Below are 18,605 nucleotides of genomic sequence, written 5' to 3'. Positions count from 1 at the left end.
AACAGTCTCACTCATTGGAGACCAAGCATTCAAACATGTGGCCTGTGGTGGCCATTCTGGTTCAAACCACCAGAATAAGCAAAAGAAGAATTTAATGAAGTTAGAATTTCAGGTAGATTTGCTTCTAGTTTCTCAATTTTTAGATCAGACAGCTGGTCTCATTTGCTTTCTTCCCCAGTAAGATGATAGAATAAAGATACCAAGTTCTGCAGTTTCTGTTACTTCCCATGATAATTCTTGGAGATCTGGAGAGATTTGAAAAAGGTGCTACATTGGCTACATTGGGGATGAAAGCAGAGCTACTGGTATGCATAGAGTTGCACATTTTTCTGATTGCTTAGGATTAGTGACCCTAATAGATTTCTTCGTCTCCTGTTTTACATTCTGAGAATTGATTCTTAAACCATTTGTTTAGTATCTACTAATACTTGAGAGTCTATTATAACATCAGCCAAAATAAAAAAAGATTTATGAAAATAAAGTTCTGACATTAATGATTTTCCTACTGTAACTAAAAGATGACTGGTGTACAATGAAAATGGCTTTTTTAAAAAAGTATTCTGGAAAATTAAAGGATGGAGAGCTTTTAGTTCAAAGAATGGGGACAGTTTATGGACACAGTGGGTTAAAGAATAAGGTCTATGCAAGTAGTAGTTTGTCTTATAGATAGATAAGTAAAGGAAGTTTTTCAGAGAGAGTAAACAATGACAGTTCAGGTCCAAGCATATTTGAAAAATACATGTTCTAATACTAACTCATAGAGAATGATTCTAATTTGAGGTCAGTGACAGATTGAAACTATATTGAAGGCCAGGTACAAAAGCTTATATGTATGCCAGTAAACTGGGAAGTCCTTGGCAGGATTGTATAAATAATTACATGCTTATATTTAAAGTGACAGTGATCTAAATAGACCAGTGCTTTGTGTAACCTATGGGGAAAAATTGTTTTATTTCGTAAAAGTATTTTTTTCTATACTAAAGGGATTTTGGTTTTGGTTTTATCCAATGCAATAAAGAGAGAACTGAAGTATTAGATGTACCCATTGATACACCGGACTCACTGGAACAGCCTACCTCTGACAAAGAAAGAAAATACCTGCCTCTGAATCAGAAGGAAGTTTATGTTTTAATGACACCACTTAAAACTAGAAAGGTGATAGAGCAAAAATGTATAGAGCACAATCTCTGTATCAAAGGAGTACCTGATTTTTTCCAACCAAAGCATCAAGAAGAAAATAAGTCACATGTACGTGTAAGTTCTATGCATAAGTCCTTAGAGACCTTTGAACACAGCATGGGTTATAAAAGTAACTCCAAGGAAGATTGCAGTGAATGTGATATACTCACTGTCAGACAGAAAATTCAGATACCTTGCCCTAAAAATAAGCAAATGGTCACCAGTGATTTTAAGAAGAATATCAAGTTGTCCTCGAAATTGAAGAAAACTGAAAATCAAGTAGCCGTATCATCTTACAGTCAGTTCTCATCACTTTTGTCAAGTGAAGAGAATGAAACAGAGATTAGAAGTAAAACCAGAGCAAGAAATAGGAAAGAAAGGCTGATTGACCAGAGAAAAAACACGTGCAATATCACAAAAGATATCCTACTGGTTTCAGAACCTGAGGGTGAAAGTGGTTCTCACATTGCACCACAGAAACCTAGATCTTCTGCTAAAGAGACTCTTCCAAAAGCTGGTGTTAGCAAGGACTTTCTGACTGAAGATAAAGGCTCTCATACAACAAACAGGCAACTGGTAGGCTGTCATCTTCCTGGTTTAATTGATGATGAAGAATGGAGTGAGCAAGAATTACAGAAGCTTCATCGGTAAGTAGTTTTGTCTCTGGAATATCTACAGAATGGTTACAAAACAGGACAAAGGGCTTGATTTAATGATTCCGCATCAGTCTTAGGAAAGTGATGTTAGGAACTACTCAGAAGAAATGAGTGATTATTCTGTCTGCTATTGGTGATAAATCACAGTCTTTAAGAATTGAATTTGAAACTGGGCAGTGGTGGTGCACACCTTTAATCCCAGCACTCTCGGGAGGCAGAGGCAGGCAGAGTTCTGTGAGTTCAAGGCCAGCCTGGTCTACAGAGCAAGATCCAGGACAGACTTCAAAGCTATACAGAGAAACCCTGTCTCAAAAAAACCAAAAAAAAAAAAAAAAAAGAATTGATATTGAGTTCGCCTGGAGAGAGGGCTCAGCAGTTAAGAGCACTGACTGCTTTTCCACAAGACCTGGGTTTAATTCCCAGCACCCACATAGTGATTCACAGCTTTCTATAACTCTAGTTCCAGGGAGTCTGATACTTGTCTGGCCTCTGTGCACAAACATAGATGCAGGCAAAACACTCACACTCAAAAAAAAAAATTTATTAAAAAGTATTAAATTTGACTATAGAGACTAAGAGCTTCAGTAGTGTGGTAGTATAGAAACTAGATCAGAATTGAGTCATGAAGCCTAAATGGGAAGGTTAAAGAGATAGTACAGCACATGTGGACAAATCAAGAAAACCGGAAATTTTCATTGCATTTAATGTAGCTTCGTATATTCTGCTTTAGATCAAAATCAGACCATGTTAACAATTTTACCTCTTCTAGCTATATCCCTCATTTTCTTATCATATAACTTCTTACCCTTTATATTTCAAACCATCTAAAAAGGTTTTTAATTTTTTTTTTTTTTTTACATCTCTCCTTCCCTCCCTCCCTTCTTTTCTTCTTCTCCCCTCCTCCCCCCAGTGTTAGGGATCAGGCTCAGTGCTTTCTTTATATTAGGCAAACATTCTACCACTCAGCTAACACCTCAGTAGTCACATTTCTGTACTGTAAAGACTTAATTTCCAGTAAGGTGGAATAAGTGTGCTATGTTTATTGGACTGTACAGTTAAAACCTAGACAGAATGCTTTGAATCTTTTGTCACTTTAGGAAAGTAAACAGTAGTGACTCAGTTGGAAAGTCTGGAATGTTACATATCACCAAACCTGGGGTGAATGTCCACTTTTTTTCCCTTTTGTATCTCCACCTAAGCTAGACTTAGGGCTAAAAATGATCAAGAAATGGGCCTGTAAGCATACTGTTTGCCCGTTTTAATTCTCATTCTCTTGCTTTTCTTTCTCTGCCATCCAGTCCCCTGTGATCCCACACAAAAACCTATTCTAGACCTCCCAGTGATTGATGAGCATGTGAAAAATGCAAATTACTTCCCAGTCTGACTTCATGAATTGAAATCTTCAAGTGGTTCTTAATATTCAGCCCATTGCTTTATATTTTTTTAATTGTGTTTATAGCCTAGAAGGCAGATGTTTAGCATCTACTGTATCACTAACAAGTTTATGAGAATATGTGCTTATGAGACTATAAAGAGAGTCTGACCTAATTTAGATGGATATGTGAACTAAGAGGTGAAAGATAAATCAGAAGTGAGCCAAAGATTGAAGATAAGTGTATTTCATATAGAAAGGAGAGGACATATTTAGAAATCTTGACCAAGGCTAGAAGGAATAGAATACTGAAAGTTGAGGAGAGAGTGCAAACCTGACAGGACTAATGTCAGTCAGGGCATCACCATAAGTTACAGCAAGGATCTATTACTTTACCTGGAACCACCTGGAAGGTATTTACAATTACTGACTTACTAAATGCATTAAGAATAATTTTTTAATGAAAAATAGTTCTTTTAAAATATAGACAGTCCTAGATTTGCCAATAGCTTTATACACTACTAGGAAACTTGATAAAGTTGGAGTAATATTATTATACTAGTTAATTACCCCTCATCTGAAAACCTAAAAGCTCTGAAATCTAAAACTCTCTGTGAAACAGCTAACACTAGTGGAATATGCTTAACCTCCTGTGATGATGGATCACAGTTAGTAAATAGGTGCGTTAAAATGACTATATGAAATTACCTTCTAGAGGTTGATGTGGCTTAATGGTAGAGTGCTTTCCAGCTGTCAACAAAACAAAATTATAATCGCCTGTGGTCTGTATGTAGAAGGTATATATGAACATGAATTAATTTCATGTTCTGACTGAATCCCATCCAAGTATATGTATCTTGAATCCGACACACCTATGTCTTAAGTATCTGAGATAAGGAGCAGTCACTCTGCCATGTAAGGGTGATTTCTGAATTAGTCATCATCTGGCTGAATTGTCACTTTAACCACCACAAAGTCTTGATGGGAGTGTGAGGAGGTGGAAGTAGTAGGGTAGCCTTTAAACTGTTATTTGCTAATGAACTTCCAGAGTTGCATTTATAGGTTGACTTGGAACCACTTTGTATTTGAATCTTGTTAGTTTTTGAGACATAGTATTATTTTCCTTAAACTTTTTATTTTTTTGCCTCACTTTCTCTAGTGCTGGGAGTACAGGTGCATGCCACCATTCCCAGCTTCATTTTTATTAGTAGTAGTATTAAAGCATCAGTTGTATGTATTAATGTGTGCTATTTCCATTATATGCACATGTCATGCATTCATCATGCATGACCATGCCCATTCACCATTAACCATAAAACTATGTAAGACCTAGGAGTTCATCTGGCAGATTTAGCACTAGTAATACTTGATAAACAATATATAGAAGTTAATTTATGCCAGAATTCCCTCAATGATCAAATCACTGATTAGTTGAACTTCAGGGGGAAAATGTTAAAAGATTGGAAAAGATTTTATATTTAATAAAAATAATTTGAAAGCATTTTATTAGACATGTACAGTTATATATTCTTCATATTGTAATAAGAAAGTTATGGAATAGAGGGAGATTGGTATCTTTTTTCTTGAATAGTTATCCAGAATGATTTTGGTTTAAAAATAGTATTCCAGCCGGGCGGTGGGAGCGCACGCCTTTAACCCCAGCACTCAGGAGGCAGAGCCAGGTGGATCTCTGTGAGTTCAAGGCCAGCCTGGGCTACCAAATGAGTTCCAGGTAAAGGCACAAAGCTACACAAACACAGTTTGTCTTGAAAAACCAAAAAAAAAAAAAAAAAAAGTCTTCCAGCTTAGTAAACATCACTGACTTAGTATGCTCTCAGGAGATCCGTTTAGTGACTTGAATCTTTTGTTCTTAACTATTTTTGGTCTCCCCTAGTGCTTTTACATCTCTTCCAAAGCACAAGCCTGGTTTTTGGTCAGATGTAGCTATGGCAGTAGGTTCTCGAACTGCTGATGAATGCCAAAGGAAATACATAGAAGATCCCCAAAGCAAAAGATCTCGAAAACATGTCTCTAAGAAAAAGCAAGCTGATTTCAAGGTCCAAAATGGTAACTTTTATCATTGTTTTCTGAGAGTGCTTAGTGTACTTCTAAATGCTTACGAATTATATTTTATACTTATTCGTGAATCTTCTATCAGTTGTTTCCTTCAAAATTTAAAATCTAGAAAGAACTTGAAAGATAATATTTTAAGCCTTAACCTATGTAGCTAATTCTATTAATAATAGTTTAGTAGCCTTTTGCTCAGAATTTGTTCTAGTAAGTTTGAAATTTGATACATATTGCAATATCTGAGGGTATAATTTAGCTCGAGCATTTGCTTACAGTTCCTGTCATACTTTATGAAAAACTAATAAATTTTGTTTTTGTAATCTGAAATGCACTCCTATCTGTTGTTTGTCAGAGAAGTCCCATAGTAATTTTGTTGGAGGGGCAAAGGTCTCAGTTCGTTGTCCAGACTGAGCTCAAGACAGCCTCCAAGTAGCTGGGACTACAGGCTTGTGTCAAGGTGCCATGTTCCAAAGCCACCGCTTGTGTGTGTGTGTGTGTGTGTGTGTGTGTGTGTGTGTGTGTGTGTGTGTGTGTGTGTGAGAGAGAGAGAGAGAGAGAGAGAGAGAGAGAGAGAGAGAGAGAGAGAGAGAGAGCGCGCGAGCGAGCGAGCGAGCGAGCTGTGCCTAGTGAGCTTTGTTAGGGCTTCAGCTTCAGGAATAAAAGTTTTAGATGGGAGGCTGCCTCCTACCTTTGGGTGTTGTTGTTTTTTTGATAATTTAAATTTTTAACATTTATTTATGTGTATGTGTGCATGCTTGTTTGTGTGTGTGCACCAAGGCATGAGAATGAAGGTCAGAGGACAGCTTTAGGGAGTTGGTTCTCTTACACCATGCAGGCCCCAGGGATTGAACTTGGGTTGTCAGGCTTGGAGGAAGGTCCTTTCCTCGGAATCCTTTCTGGCCCACCATTCGTTGGTATAAGGAAATACACAGGGATTGAGTCATTCTTAGAACAAAACATTTTTAAAAAGTGGGAGTGGGGCTGGAGAGATGGCTCAGAGGTTAAGAGCACTTGTTACTTTTGCAGAGGACCCAGGTTTGGCTCTCAGCAATTCACATGATGGCTCACAGCATCTATAATACCAGTTCTGGAGGATCCAGTGCTCTCTCTCCTCTGACCTTTATAGGCACCAAGTATGCCTGTGGTGCAAAACACACACATAAAATCAATCTTTTTGTTTTTGTTTTGGGTTTTTTTTAATTTGTTATTATTATTATTATTATTATTATTATTATTATTATTATTATTATTTTGGTTTTTTCGAAACAGGGTTTCTCTGTGTAGTTTTGGTGCCTGTCCTGGATCTTGCTTTGTAGACCAGGCTGGCCTCGAACTCACAGAGATCCGTCCGTCTGCCTCTGCCTCCGAGTGCTGGGATTAAAGGTGTGCACCACCACCGCCCAGCAAAATAAATCTTTAAAAATTATTTGTTCTGGGTCGAGAGACAGCCGGGACTGACCTACTCTGGTGATGGGATGGCCAAACACCCTAATAGTTGTGCCATAAACCCCATGCAAGGACTGAGGAATCTGGATGCAGACATCCACGGCTAGGCCCCGGGTGGAGCGCTGGGAGTCTAATTAGCGAGAAAGAGGAGGATTTATATGAGCGAGAATTGTTGAAACCAAGGTTGGATAAAGCACAGGGACAAATAACCAAATGAATGGAAACACATGAACTATGAACTAAAGGCTGAGGGGCCCCCAGCTGGATCAGGCCCTCTGAATAGGTGAGACAGTCGAATGGCTTGATCTGTTGGGGAGGCATCTAGGCAGTGGTACCAGGTCCTGGGCTTGTTGCATGAGTTAGCTGTTTGAAACCTGGGACTTATGCAGGGACGCTTGGCTCAATCTGGGAGGAGGGGACTGGACCTGCCTGGACTGAGTCTTATCAGGTCAATTCCAGTCCTCGGGGGAGACCTTGATCTGTAGGAGGTGGGAATGGGGGGTGAGCTGGGGGGGAAGGGGAGGGGTGTAGGAAGGGAGAGAACAAGGGAAAATGTGACTATTATGTAGAACTGAATAGTATTGTAAAATAAAAAAAAATAAAATGTATATAAAAAACAACAAAAAAAATTATTTGTTCTGTAGGAAACAAAGTAAGAGAGAGTTTTAGTTTTATAAAGCAGGTAAAATTACCAGACCATTATCAAAATGTTTTATTAACTCTTAGGTGAGAAAGACAATGCTGATGAGCAAAAGACTGTTAAGATAACTGCCAGAGTGGGAACTCTTAAAAGGAAACGACAAATGCGAGATTATCTGGAACAGCTGCCCAAAGACAACCACGATGATTTTTTCAGTGCGACACCCTTACAGAAACAGAGAGTACTGGTAGGAGTGCTGACTGCATGGAGTCTGCATTTTTATATACTGTTAGTGTTTATTACTAATGTTACAGTCAAGGATCTGTAGTCTTTGCATGCATGAACAAAGTATAGGAAGAGATCTGATATATGCTGCTGTTATCAGTTTCTAGAGTCTGCTCTTGAGTGGTTAGTACTGGTATAACCGAATACAAAATGAAGAGATGGGCCAAGGACATTACAAGGTAGACAACACTCATTTTTCTTTGACAAAGAGTAAGCAAAGCCACTGGGTCGAGAGCTGCACTTTGAAAGTTTAGACTTACAAGCTGAGCATTTGGAGACCAACTGGAATTCATACAGCTCTAGGGGATAGAGGCCTTTGAATCTCCATCCCTGGATGCTCACAAATGTCACCATACTAGAACGGGATCATCCTCGCTAAACCAGCTAGCTCCAGCAGAGCAACTGTTGCAGTACCCAGACAGTGCCCTGCACTACAGGAGACAGGTGGTGAAGCTGTGATTGTTTCAAAGGTTCCCATAAAGCAAATGAATTGTTTTGTGCTTTGGAATCTGTATCATATAATTAGCTCACTTAATTCTCATGAAGAATCTATATAAGGCTAGATGAGATGTGCTACAAAACTGATTTTATATGTAGAAAAACTTACATGTAGAAAGACTCCTCAAAACTGGAGCAATTAAGCAGAATTGCAGGATCTAAAGCCAACATACAGGGCTGGGGATGTTGCTCAGTGGTTACATGTGCCAGGCCCTGTGTTTTATCACGTATCGTCACAAAACTAGCATTTACAAAAGAAGTAGCACTTATAATATACACCCTCAGTGAACTGGCTGAAAAAAATCAAAAAGCATTTCCATTTGTAATATTCAAGAAAACAAAAGACATTGGAAGAAATTTACTCAAGTGGGTAAAAGATCTCCACAATGAAATTGATTTTAGAAAAAGGAAAAATATTAAAAAAATTGAGGACACTAATAAATGGAAAGATGTTTGTACATTGGAAGAATTAATATTGCTAAAATACCCATAATGTTCAGATGACATTCTTCATTGAATTAGGAAAAAAAAATTACAAAGTTCATAAAGAAACAAAAAACCCAGGATAGCCAAGGGAATCCCAACTCAAAACGACCAAACAAAGACAGAAGAAAAGTAGATAGCAGGAACTTAGCTTATTTCTCTGTGCCGTAAGTCCACTTCCTGTATTTTGCTTTTTTCTCCCTTTATTTTTTGAGACATGGTCTTGCAGTGTACTGCCAGGCTGGCCTTGAATCCACATCCTTCTGCATCGGTCTCCTGTGCGATTGTAGCCATGCCTCTTCACTTTATGATTTTACTGTAAAGGTCAATAAAATCTTAAGAGTTGAATTGGCTATTGGAAATAATAGTGTAAAACTAGTTGAGTTGCCACTAAGTGTCAAAACAGTAGTGAAAGATTTTAAGTTTTGTTGTAGGAACATCTAAATTCATCAACTTATGAGCCAAATCCAGTGTATAAATAAAATAAAATAAATAAATAAAATAAATAAAAAACAAACAAACAAAATAAACAATTAATGAGAAGGAGATTGTGCGTGCATGGTGTGCATGTGGAAGTAGGGACAGTTTTATGGAGTCACTTCTTTCCTTCCACTAGGGCTAGGGATGTCACTCTGGTTACATGTACCAGGCCTTAGGCTCCATCTCCATCACTTCTCAGTGACCAACTTTACATGGATCCAGGGATTGAGCTTGTCACCCGATTTCAAATGGACCTTTACTGGCTGGGCCATCTTGTTAGGCCTTTTACATGGGTTGGTTTTTTGTTTTTTGTTGGGTTTTGTTGTTGTTTTTTTGTTTTATGGTCTTTTTTTTTTTTTTTTTTTTTTTTTTTTTTTTTTTTTTTTTTTTGGTTTTTCCGACAGGGTTTCTCTGTTTAGCTTTTGGAAACTGTCCTGGAACTCACTCTGTAGACCAGGGTGCTCTCAAACTCACAGAGATCTGCCTGGCTCTGCCTCCCGAGTGCTGAGATTAAAGACGTGTGCCACTGCTTCCCATTACATGTTTTTATAAACAAAGTTTTATTGGAACAGAACCATACTCATTTGTTTTCATATTATATATAATTATATATTGTAGCTTTCAAACGTCAATTAGAAGCTTGAGTAATTGGGAAAGACTATATAGATATAAAGCCTAAAAGCTTTAAAGATGCTTAGAAAATACTTGACTACCTCTGCTCTCCATAGCCTTTAGAAATAGGTGTAATTGTCTGTATTTTTCACAAGAGAAAATAGTTTTTGTAGTCAATATTCTGTGTTTTACTATTTTTAATTTTAAAGCTTGAAAAAGATTATAGAGGAAAACAGCCTAATCCACAAAATTATTTTGTGATGAGAAAATTTTGAGTGTGCATGGTAAAAATATTTGTTTTCTAGTTGCCAAGTTTTCAATACAGTCAAGATGATGATTTTCTGCTAGATATGGACAGGAATACAGCATCTCCATCATCGCTTACTTTGTCAGACACTCCACAATGTCAGCATGTCAGTCCTGGTATGCTAGCCCCTGTAAAAAGGTAAATGTGAATGTGCTGTTAATATTTTAATTTACTCAGGAACATTGAAACATTTTGTGAAATGATAAACATAGATGCATCAAGCAGAAGAGTTAACATTTAAAAAAAAATGAAGAATAGATACTTCTAAAAGTTAAGGATGGATAGCTTTAACAAGGTAGGGGTTATAAGTAGTACATAATGTTAGAAACAATAGTTTTTCTTGAAAAATTTAAAATATATATAAAAAAACTAGTGAATCTTTGTGGTATTATATTTTCAGGTTAACAGTCTTTGTAACTTAAATGCAAAATCCACAAGTCATTAATGAAAAAGTTAATAATTTTATGTTTTGCTACCAATCACTGTAAACAATATAAAAACAGAGAAAAGAATGTTCTGTTGGGTCTGGAGAAATGGCTCAGTGGTAAAGAGCACTTTAGTGTTCTTTCAGAGGACCTAAATTAAGTTCCTAGTTAGGCAGTTCTCTACTCATTTATTTCCTCCAGCTCCAGGAGTTCTGACTACTTCTGACCTCCATAAACAGTGCACTCATGTGTATAACCTCCCCGCTTCCACATGCACACATAATTAAAACTAATACTCTAAAATCTTCAAAAAAATATAATGTAACTTAATACAAAAATGTTCATGTCTCTAATATATTTAGCATTACTGCCAGTTAATAATGAATCAATCATTTTTTTCATGGCATGTTATTGAAAAAAATACACATCAGCATTATCTGTGCAGCTGCATTTGTTGGTAACTATTTATATAACTATGAGCTTTGACCCAGAAATCCTACGCTAGCATTGCTGTATTCAAGGCTAGAAGTTATCTTGCTGAGCATGGTGGTACATGCCTTTAATCCCAGCACTTGGAAGTCAGAGACACAGATCACTGAGTCTGATGACGACAGGGCTACATAGTAAGCTACTGTCTCAAAATTTGAAAAGGGGTGTGTATGTGCTTACTTTTTATGATAGTTTAAAACTTCTAAAGTGAAAAACTTAACTTTTGTTGTACAAAACAATCATTTGGAAAGTAGACCTATAGGGTACTAATCTGGGTAGGCCTGTCATTCACTAAGCAGTATATTAGCAGCTGATGGGTTTATTCATTTGAACAGCAATGTTTGTGATTAAGATACATATCTTAATATATAATCATATTTATAAACTTTTACATGTTGTATCTTTGTAGCTGCTCCAAAATAATCAATAAGGAAAAAAAGATAATAGACCATACATGTAAGATCTTGAGGCCAAGGGAGAGAATGCAAATAGCTATGTGTTTGACTTCAGCTTTTGTATGTACATTACAGATCAATCATCTTTGCTAAACTGAACTCTTCATAGTGAGGAAAGAGGACAAGAAACACAATTATCTAGCAAGAAAAGGTTTGCTAAGTTGGATTGGAAACTTGATTGAAAGATATTAATTGATAGTTTTTGTACATCATAGCCTGAAAGTGATTAACTGCAATATCCAATTTAGATTACTGGAAGTGAAAGACAGGAAGTTAAGCGTTTTAGGGATAAACCTATATGGATGTCTTAGTTACTGTTCTGTTGCTGTGAAGAGACTGCATGACTACATCTGCTATAAAAGAAAGCATTTAACTGGGGCTTGCTTGCAGTTCCAGAGATTTAGTCCATTCTCATCATGGTGAGAGTGTGCAGACAGTGCTGTAGAAGTAGCTGAGCGTTCTACATCTGGATCTGTAGGCAGCAGGGAGAGAAGGACACCAGGCCTGGCGTAGACTTTTGAAACCTTAGCCTATCCCCAGTGACACACTTCCTCCAACAAAGCCACACCTCCTAATCCTCCTCCTGTAGTGCCATTCTTTTTTTTTTTGGTTTTTCGAGACAGGGTTTCTCTGTGTAGCTTTACGCCTTTCCTGGAACTCGCTTGGTAGCCCAGGCGGGCCTCGAACTCACAGAGATCCACCTGCCTCTGCCTCCCGAGTGCTGGGATTAAAGGCGTGCGCCACCGCCTTCCGGCTGTAGTGCCATTCTTATTCAAACCACCACAGCGGGACAGTGACCAATAAGGAAAACATAATTTCCTAGAATATTCTCTTGAGAAGTTAAGTAAATTTTAGATTTTTATTAATTGCTATTCAACATATGGGTAAAATTATGATAATGTTGACTTGACATCTTGATATTATTTTGTATTCACACAGTGATGATTATGATAAATATGTTTTCCATATGCAAAAAAATGCTAAAAAATATGGCAAGAGTAATGGCTTTGTCTGGGGCAACATTAGGAAAAAGACAGTAAGTATTTTTATTATTTATCTGACACTTTTATGTTGAATAAAGTAACACTTCATAAATTGTGGTCGGTATAAATTGTATAACAGTCTTTCCTTTCTAGGAACTTACAACCTAATCTAATTCTAATATGAAGCTATTAGTGAAGTAAATACATACACAGTGTAGAATTAATTATAGATGACAGCTGTATCAATTGAACAAAGATGAGAATGGGTAAAAATTCTCATTTGAAAACTAATTGGAAAATACAAGTCCAAAAAGGCCATTTAAAGCAATATACAAAAATATTGTATCAGTTCAACAACTGTGAATCCAGACGAATTGATTTATGGCCTATATAGAATAAGAATTTTATCCAATCTTACATCTGTGAAACAGGTTCAGATCTTTTAGCTTTAGTAACTCAATTTGTTTTAGCACTCCAGTATTTAAAATCCAAACACAGAAAACTGTATTTGAAGGTTGCCTTAATAATGAATTCTACCATAGACAAAGAACCATCTTTTATTGGGGCTGAGAGCATGAGTGAGTAGTAGAACACTTGTCTAGTACGCCCATGGGCCATGGGGCCAAGCCCTAGTACTGTTTCGAAAATAAACACCTTAACCTGGGCCTGGTGGTACAGACCTACAATCCCAGCACTTGGAAGGTGGAGGCTAGAGGATCAGGAGTTGAAGTGAGAAGGCCGGAGTCCCCAAAAAACAAGTCTTTTTAAAAACTTTTAGTTTTTTAAGATTATAATATAATTACATTATTTCCCCCTCTTCTTTCTAACCTCCAAACCTTCTATTATATCCTTCTTTTTTTCAAATCCAGGGCCTTCCCCCCTCCCTTCTCTCTCTCTCTCTCTCTCTCTCTCTCTCTCTCTCTCTCTCTCTCTCTCTCTCTCTGCCTTTAAAAGTTTTTCATTTCAAATTTTTAAACTTTTAAATTTCTGAATATTTTAGTAATGTTTTAAATGTCTGAATATTTGATTTTTTTTTCAAAGTAGCTCATCTTGGAGAATAATTTATACAGACGAATTGTGACATTAGTTACTTAGGAAAGTGATTCTTCAGGCTAGATATGGCCATCTTTTCCTCTCTTTAAAATCTTTATACTACAAATTTGTTAAGAAAAATTCTTCTCAGATTGGGATTATATAATCATACTTGTCTTCATGAGCTTAGCCACAAGAAATAGTAAATACTTCATCAGAGACCTTGGTTTAAAATCAACTTAGTGGCTCATTTCTTTAAAAGAAATCCATTTTATAAGTGAACTAGGCAGACTACTTCTCAGTACTCTTCAGATACTTGATTTTTTTCTATCTCCATATTCCTTAATGAGAATGAAACTTTGGTTCTTGCAAAATGACCTGAAATTAACATTGTTAGGAAGCCTTGAAATAGGAATCCAAAGATTAGACTTTTGGTCTGTTTTTTTGGTTGTGTTCATAAAGTACCTTAAGTAACTATTTCCTTCATCTAAGTGTTTGTAGAAGTCACTTGCGATCTTGTGAAGTCAAGATTCTGATATAGTATACTTGAGAAATTCACATTTCTAATAATCCCCAAGTGATGTCCATTTTGTTGATCCATGGACCGTAGATCAGCACAGCAAATTAGTGTACTTGATTGTTTTCTCTACTCAATGAGGAGAGGTAAATTGTGATAATCTTTGGGTCCTTCCTATTAGAAACACATTTTTCTTTCTCTTTCTTTTTTTTTTTTTTTTTTTTTTTTTTTTTTTTGTTGTTGTTTTGAGACATGGTAGGGCTCTTTGTAGCCATGGCTGTCCAGGAACTCCCTTTGTAGAACAGGGTGGCTTCACACTCAGAGACCCACCTACATCTGCAACCCAAGTGTTGGGATTAAAGGCACCCACCACCACATGGGCCTATATGATTGTTTTTCTTAATGTGTTAAGACTAAGCAATGAACAAAATTGAGATTTACCCAGTTCTTTTTCATAGTCTAGTGTTTGTAGCCAGTGTGTTAGTGTGGAAAGAGCCCAGAATTCTGTGTTAAAAGTACTCATTTCAAGGTCTAATTACCAGTAGCAGCCTCCTTACACTACAAAAGCGACTAGACTTTTCTAATTTAGGCATATTTAGATAAAGACAATGACTTGTTACTGAATGGTTACGAGAAGTAAATGATGTCTTTATCTCATCTTACAGGGATAATAAAGTATTCTAAACCAAGATAAGTCCTGAGTATATTTGGGCAACTTTTATAGGCTATAGACTATTCTTTGCCTTCTGTATCATTAGCTGATAGTATTTTCTTATGTATATAAATGTTTGCCAGCAGTGGGAAACAACACTAAGTTATGGATTTTACTCTGGATAAACTCAAGATTTTGGTTGCTTTAGTTATAAAAGTGATATAACAGGCCTATGTTTAAAGTACTCCGGGGATAACGCATGTTTGATTTCATCTAGGAGGCATCACAGGAGATGCAGTTTGCCACTAACATATACTCTTTTATAGGTTGAAAGTGATCTCTCATCTCTAACATCAATACGAAAAACCCTGTTTAACAAAGGTATTTATTTTATAGCTTACTTCCATTACAATATGATCTCTATTTGATGGTATTACAATTAACTGGTTCTCAAGTAGACAGACCTATCATTTAATTTGTTAGAGTTGGTTTCACTTCTATTAAAATTACTGAAGATTACTAAATATACTAATCCTTTTCATTAAATTTTTCTTTACAGATTTAGGTGAAAACACTGCTATTGCAAAGTGTTTCGTTGATGATGCCATAGAATCAGATGAAGAAGAGAAAGATTATTACTTTTCTAATTCTGACTGATAGTAAATACATTTGCAGGAGTTTTACCATCAAGGAGAGCATACTTATATTCTCATTTGATGAATGGGTATTTTCTTTGTAATAAGGGGATGTAGATTTGTTTCCAAACGATGTCTTATGTTTGTATGCAAGGTTAACATCCTGTAGAGCATTCCTCAGTGTTACAATATAATACAAGTAAAATTACTTTGCCTGTGTATGTAGATGTAAGTTTTATTTTTGTAATATTAATGTATATAAAGCTTAAGTTTCTTGAACACCCAAGTATGTTTACTTTAGTAATCATGTCTCAAATAGGTTTTTAAATAAAATTTTAAAAACCTTGAAGTGAGGAGAGGTAAGGAGCTGGAATTAGAGTTTGGATTGGTGAAAACTGGAATGAAAATTTACAGTATTTTGCTGCCTGGTATTATAAGCCAGAGTTAATTGACCAGTTATGTTATTCAGTTGGTCTATGTTTTACATGTTTTCTTCTGATAGTTTTTCTTAAAATTTATCATAAGTCGGTCTGTTTGTGAAACCTCTATCTCTAATTCATTGCTCTTTATTATTTTATAAAGTGAACCAGGTTCTGTTGTATTCTGCAGCCATGTTATGTACAGTTGATAGATCTACCTTTATAAGGAATTACTATGCCATAATAATCAGGTTTTCCCTTTCTGACAGCTCCTTTAGAAGCTGAGTTTTATTCTGCCATTGTTTTAAAGTTTGACATAAGTTATTTGTCCTCTGGTTACATTACATATTCATCTACCCTTTGCATCCAGTTAGACTGTTCAAATAAAATTTTAAATTTGTATAGTATTTGTTTATGGATTTTTTTTCTTTTTAAATTATGTAATCAGAAAAAGAATGCATTTTGTTATTGTGTTACAGCTCTGAGAAGGAATTTTTTCCCAATGCACATGTTAAAGCTTGGATAGAAAGGTATCCTGGCAGCCTGGAGCCAAGGAATACACAAAGTCACACAACACAACAAACCTCACATGAGATTTATTGCAAGGGGGGAAAAAACCCAGGAGTGTAGCATGAATCTTAGAGAGTCTTGTTAATAAAATCAAACCTGAGGCCAGTTATTGGGGTGAATGCTGGAAAATCAGAGAAGCAGAACAAGCCACAGCTACCTCACCTCGACGGATCCTCAGCTGGTCTTGTTTCCTCAGACTGGAGGCCTCTTGAGTCCTCATCCAGAATGGGTCTCAGCTGAAGAACTGTTGCTCAAAGCCTGAATGCTTAACCAGCCAAATGCTTCTAAGTTCCTGGTCCTCGAGCCTTATATATCTTTCTGCCTTCTACCATCACTCCCTGAGATTAAAGGCATGTGTCACCATGCCTGGCTGTTTGCAATGTTGCCTTGAACTCACAGAGAGAGATCATAGATGGACTTCTGCTTCTGGAATGTGAGGATTAAAGGCGTGAGTGCCACCATTTTCTGGCCTTTGTATCTAGTGGCTGTTCTGTCTCTGACCCCAGATAAGTTTATTAGGGTGCACAATATTTTGGGGAACACAATACCCCCACACAGGAGAGTGGCTGCGTCTTCTTGGGCAAGCAGCAGAGAACTTAGCATTAGAAAGGGTTTATATAGGGTTTCTTGGGGAGGGGGGTGGAGATTTACAGGGTGGGAAACTGGTGGGATTTCAAGTCTTGAGCTTGGGCTTTTTACTCAGTAAGGTGGAGCTTGGTCACCTGCATCTGATGGAGCTGGGGTCAGCATTATGGCCCTTAGAGTATTATGTGGTAGGAACATGGCTTTTGGGGCACAGGGGCCTGGCCACTCTTGATCCTGGAGTACCTTACAGTTACTGCTCCCTCTTAAGATTCCTAAAAACACACTGGAACACATAGTACAAATCATTCATTCATTACTTCTCTTTGTTTCTGTCTCTCTCTTCTCCCAGTCAAGGTCTCAACTGTGTATCCTGGAACTCAATATGTAGAGCAGGCTTTTTTTATTAAGCCAGTTGCTAGGCCTGCTGTTTCAGTCATGTTTCAGTTACAAGGCAGGAGGAACTGCAAGTTTGAGACCAACCTAGACAATTTAGTAAGACTCTGTCTCAAAAACAAAATTAAGGGGGTCAAGAGATGGCTCAGCAGTTAGTACTTGCTGCTCTTGTTGACATGAAATTTGGTGCCCTCCACCTATGTTAGACAATGCATAACACCAGTAATTCTAGCTCAAAGAGACGGAATACTCTTTCAGCTGCCACAGGAACCTGCACTCAAATGTGTGCATACACACACATACAGGTGATTAAAAAGAAAAATAGTAATAAAAGGTGGTTTCAAAACATAAAAAATAGAAAGTTCTTAAGTGGTGGGAGGAAGCTGGGCATAGCAGTTAGAAAGCTTGTCTACCGGGCAAAAATGCAGGTTCAATTCCCAGTAATGCTCCTCCTCCCCGAAATGGCCAAACCAGCAGGTGTTGGTAGCTATAAAAAGAAAGGATGTTTTAGGGCTCCCCCCCCACAACAGAATGGAGTTTGAGCTGTCAATCCTTAATGTGATGCTTTGCTGATTGCTGGTTGAGATTAATAGGTAGTATTTTAGAAGAAGGCCACTAGTTCTGCCTTATAATCAGTGTGGATGTGGATTTGGATTTGAAGTAATTGCTAGTTGAGTACTGGTCAATATTTTTGAATACTTTTTCGATGGTTTTAGCAATTTTGAACAGCTGATAAATCATTGGCATTTTTGGAGATTGGGTTTTAAAATTATTTCAGATGAACAAAATTCAGAACTGAGTAACATTTTTGTAAAAAGAAGTTTCTTCCTGGGTTTTCTTTCAAATTGCCAGTGTAAATATGAACAAGCTATTTGTTTCAAGACCTAATTTTTATGATTCAATAGGAAATAAAAAAGCACACTGAATTAGGTGCATTCTGAAGTTCCTGTCATGTGTAAGGTTAGGGAAGCTCTCTTATGACTGGTTCAACTACTCAATAGGAGAAAGGATGTAGGCAAGGAAATCCACTGGCAGAAGAAACAGTCTTATTCACATTGCAAATATAAACACAGACCCATCTTAAAATATTTATGGCATAAGAATGAGTTAAAGCAAAAGTTCATGTTAAAATATTGACTATTTGGAGACATTTAGTGGAAATTATATAGTAACTTAAATATTTGATTTTAATTATTAAATCATTTACCTCCACAACATACCACATTTTACTCAGTATATATATTTAGACTTAACATTTAGTGTGTGTGTGTGTGTGTGTGTGTGTGTGTGTACACATGTGAGTGCACTGCACAAGGAGGCAAGAGAATTGGATGCACCAAAGCTGGAGTTAGGCAGTTCTAAGTCACCTGATGGGGGTTCTGAGTCTGAAAGAGCACTGTGTGCTCTTAACCTGAGCCATCT

The 18,605-nt window shown here is 37.0% G+C and overlaps 1 protein-coding gene across 5 annotated transcripts in view; it reads left to right on the top strand.

The window, feature by feature from the left end:
- Mis18bp1 (MIS18 binding protein 1) overlaps nt 1-16,042 on the top strand; it is a 37,036-nt gene extending 20,994 nt beyond the window's left edge. The window contains exons 10-16 of one of the 5 annotated variants that reach the window (XM_028858930.2): nt 1,019-1,826; nt 5,102-5,274; nt 7,450-7,610; nt 10,027-10,166; nt 12,337-12,433; nt 14,908-14,962; nt 15,141-16,042. In XM_028858930.2, coding sequence (XP_028714763.1) covers nt 1,019-1,826; nt 5,102-5,274; nt 7,450-7,610; nt 10,027-10,166; nt 12,337-12,433; nt 14,908-14,962; nt 15,141-15,238 — 1,532 coding nt within the window. In that variant the 3' untranslated portion in view covers nt 15,239-16,042. Of the gene's footprint in view, nt 1-1,018; nt 1,827-5,101; nt 5,275-7,449; nt 7,652-10,026; nt 10,167-12,336; nt 12,434-14,907; nt 14,963-15,140 lie in introns of those variants that run through there. The other 4 variants (XR_005092739.1, XM_037210575.1, XM_037210574.1 and 1 more) reach the window with 4 other exon arrangements.
- The last annotated feature ends 2,563 nt before the right edge of the window (nt 16,043-18,605 follow it).

Source organism: Peromyscus leucopus, chromosome 14, assembly GCF_004664715.2.
Source record: "Peromyscus leucopus breed LL Stock chromosome 14, UCI_PerLeu_2.1, whole genome shotgun sequence".
Classification (NCBI taxonomy): domain Eukaryota; kingdom Metazoa; phylum Chordata; class Mammalia; order Rodentia; family Cricetidae; genus Peromyscus; species Peromyscus leucopus.
Note: the sequence above shows the minus strand (reverse complement) of the source record. Positions and strands in the feature narration are given on the sequence as shown.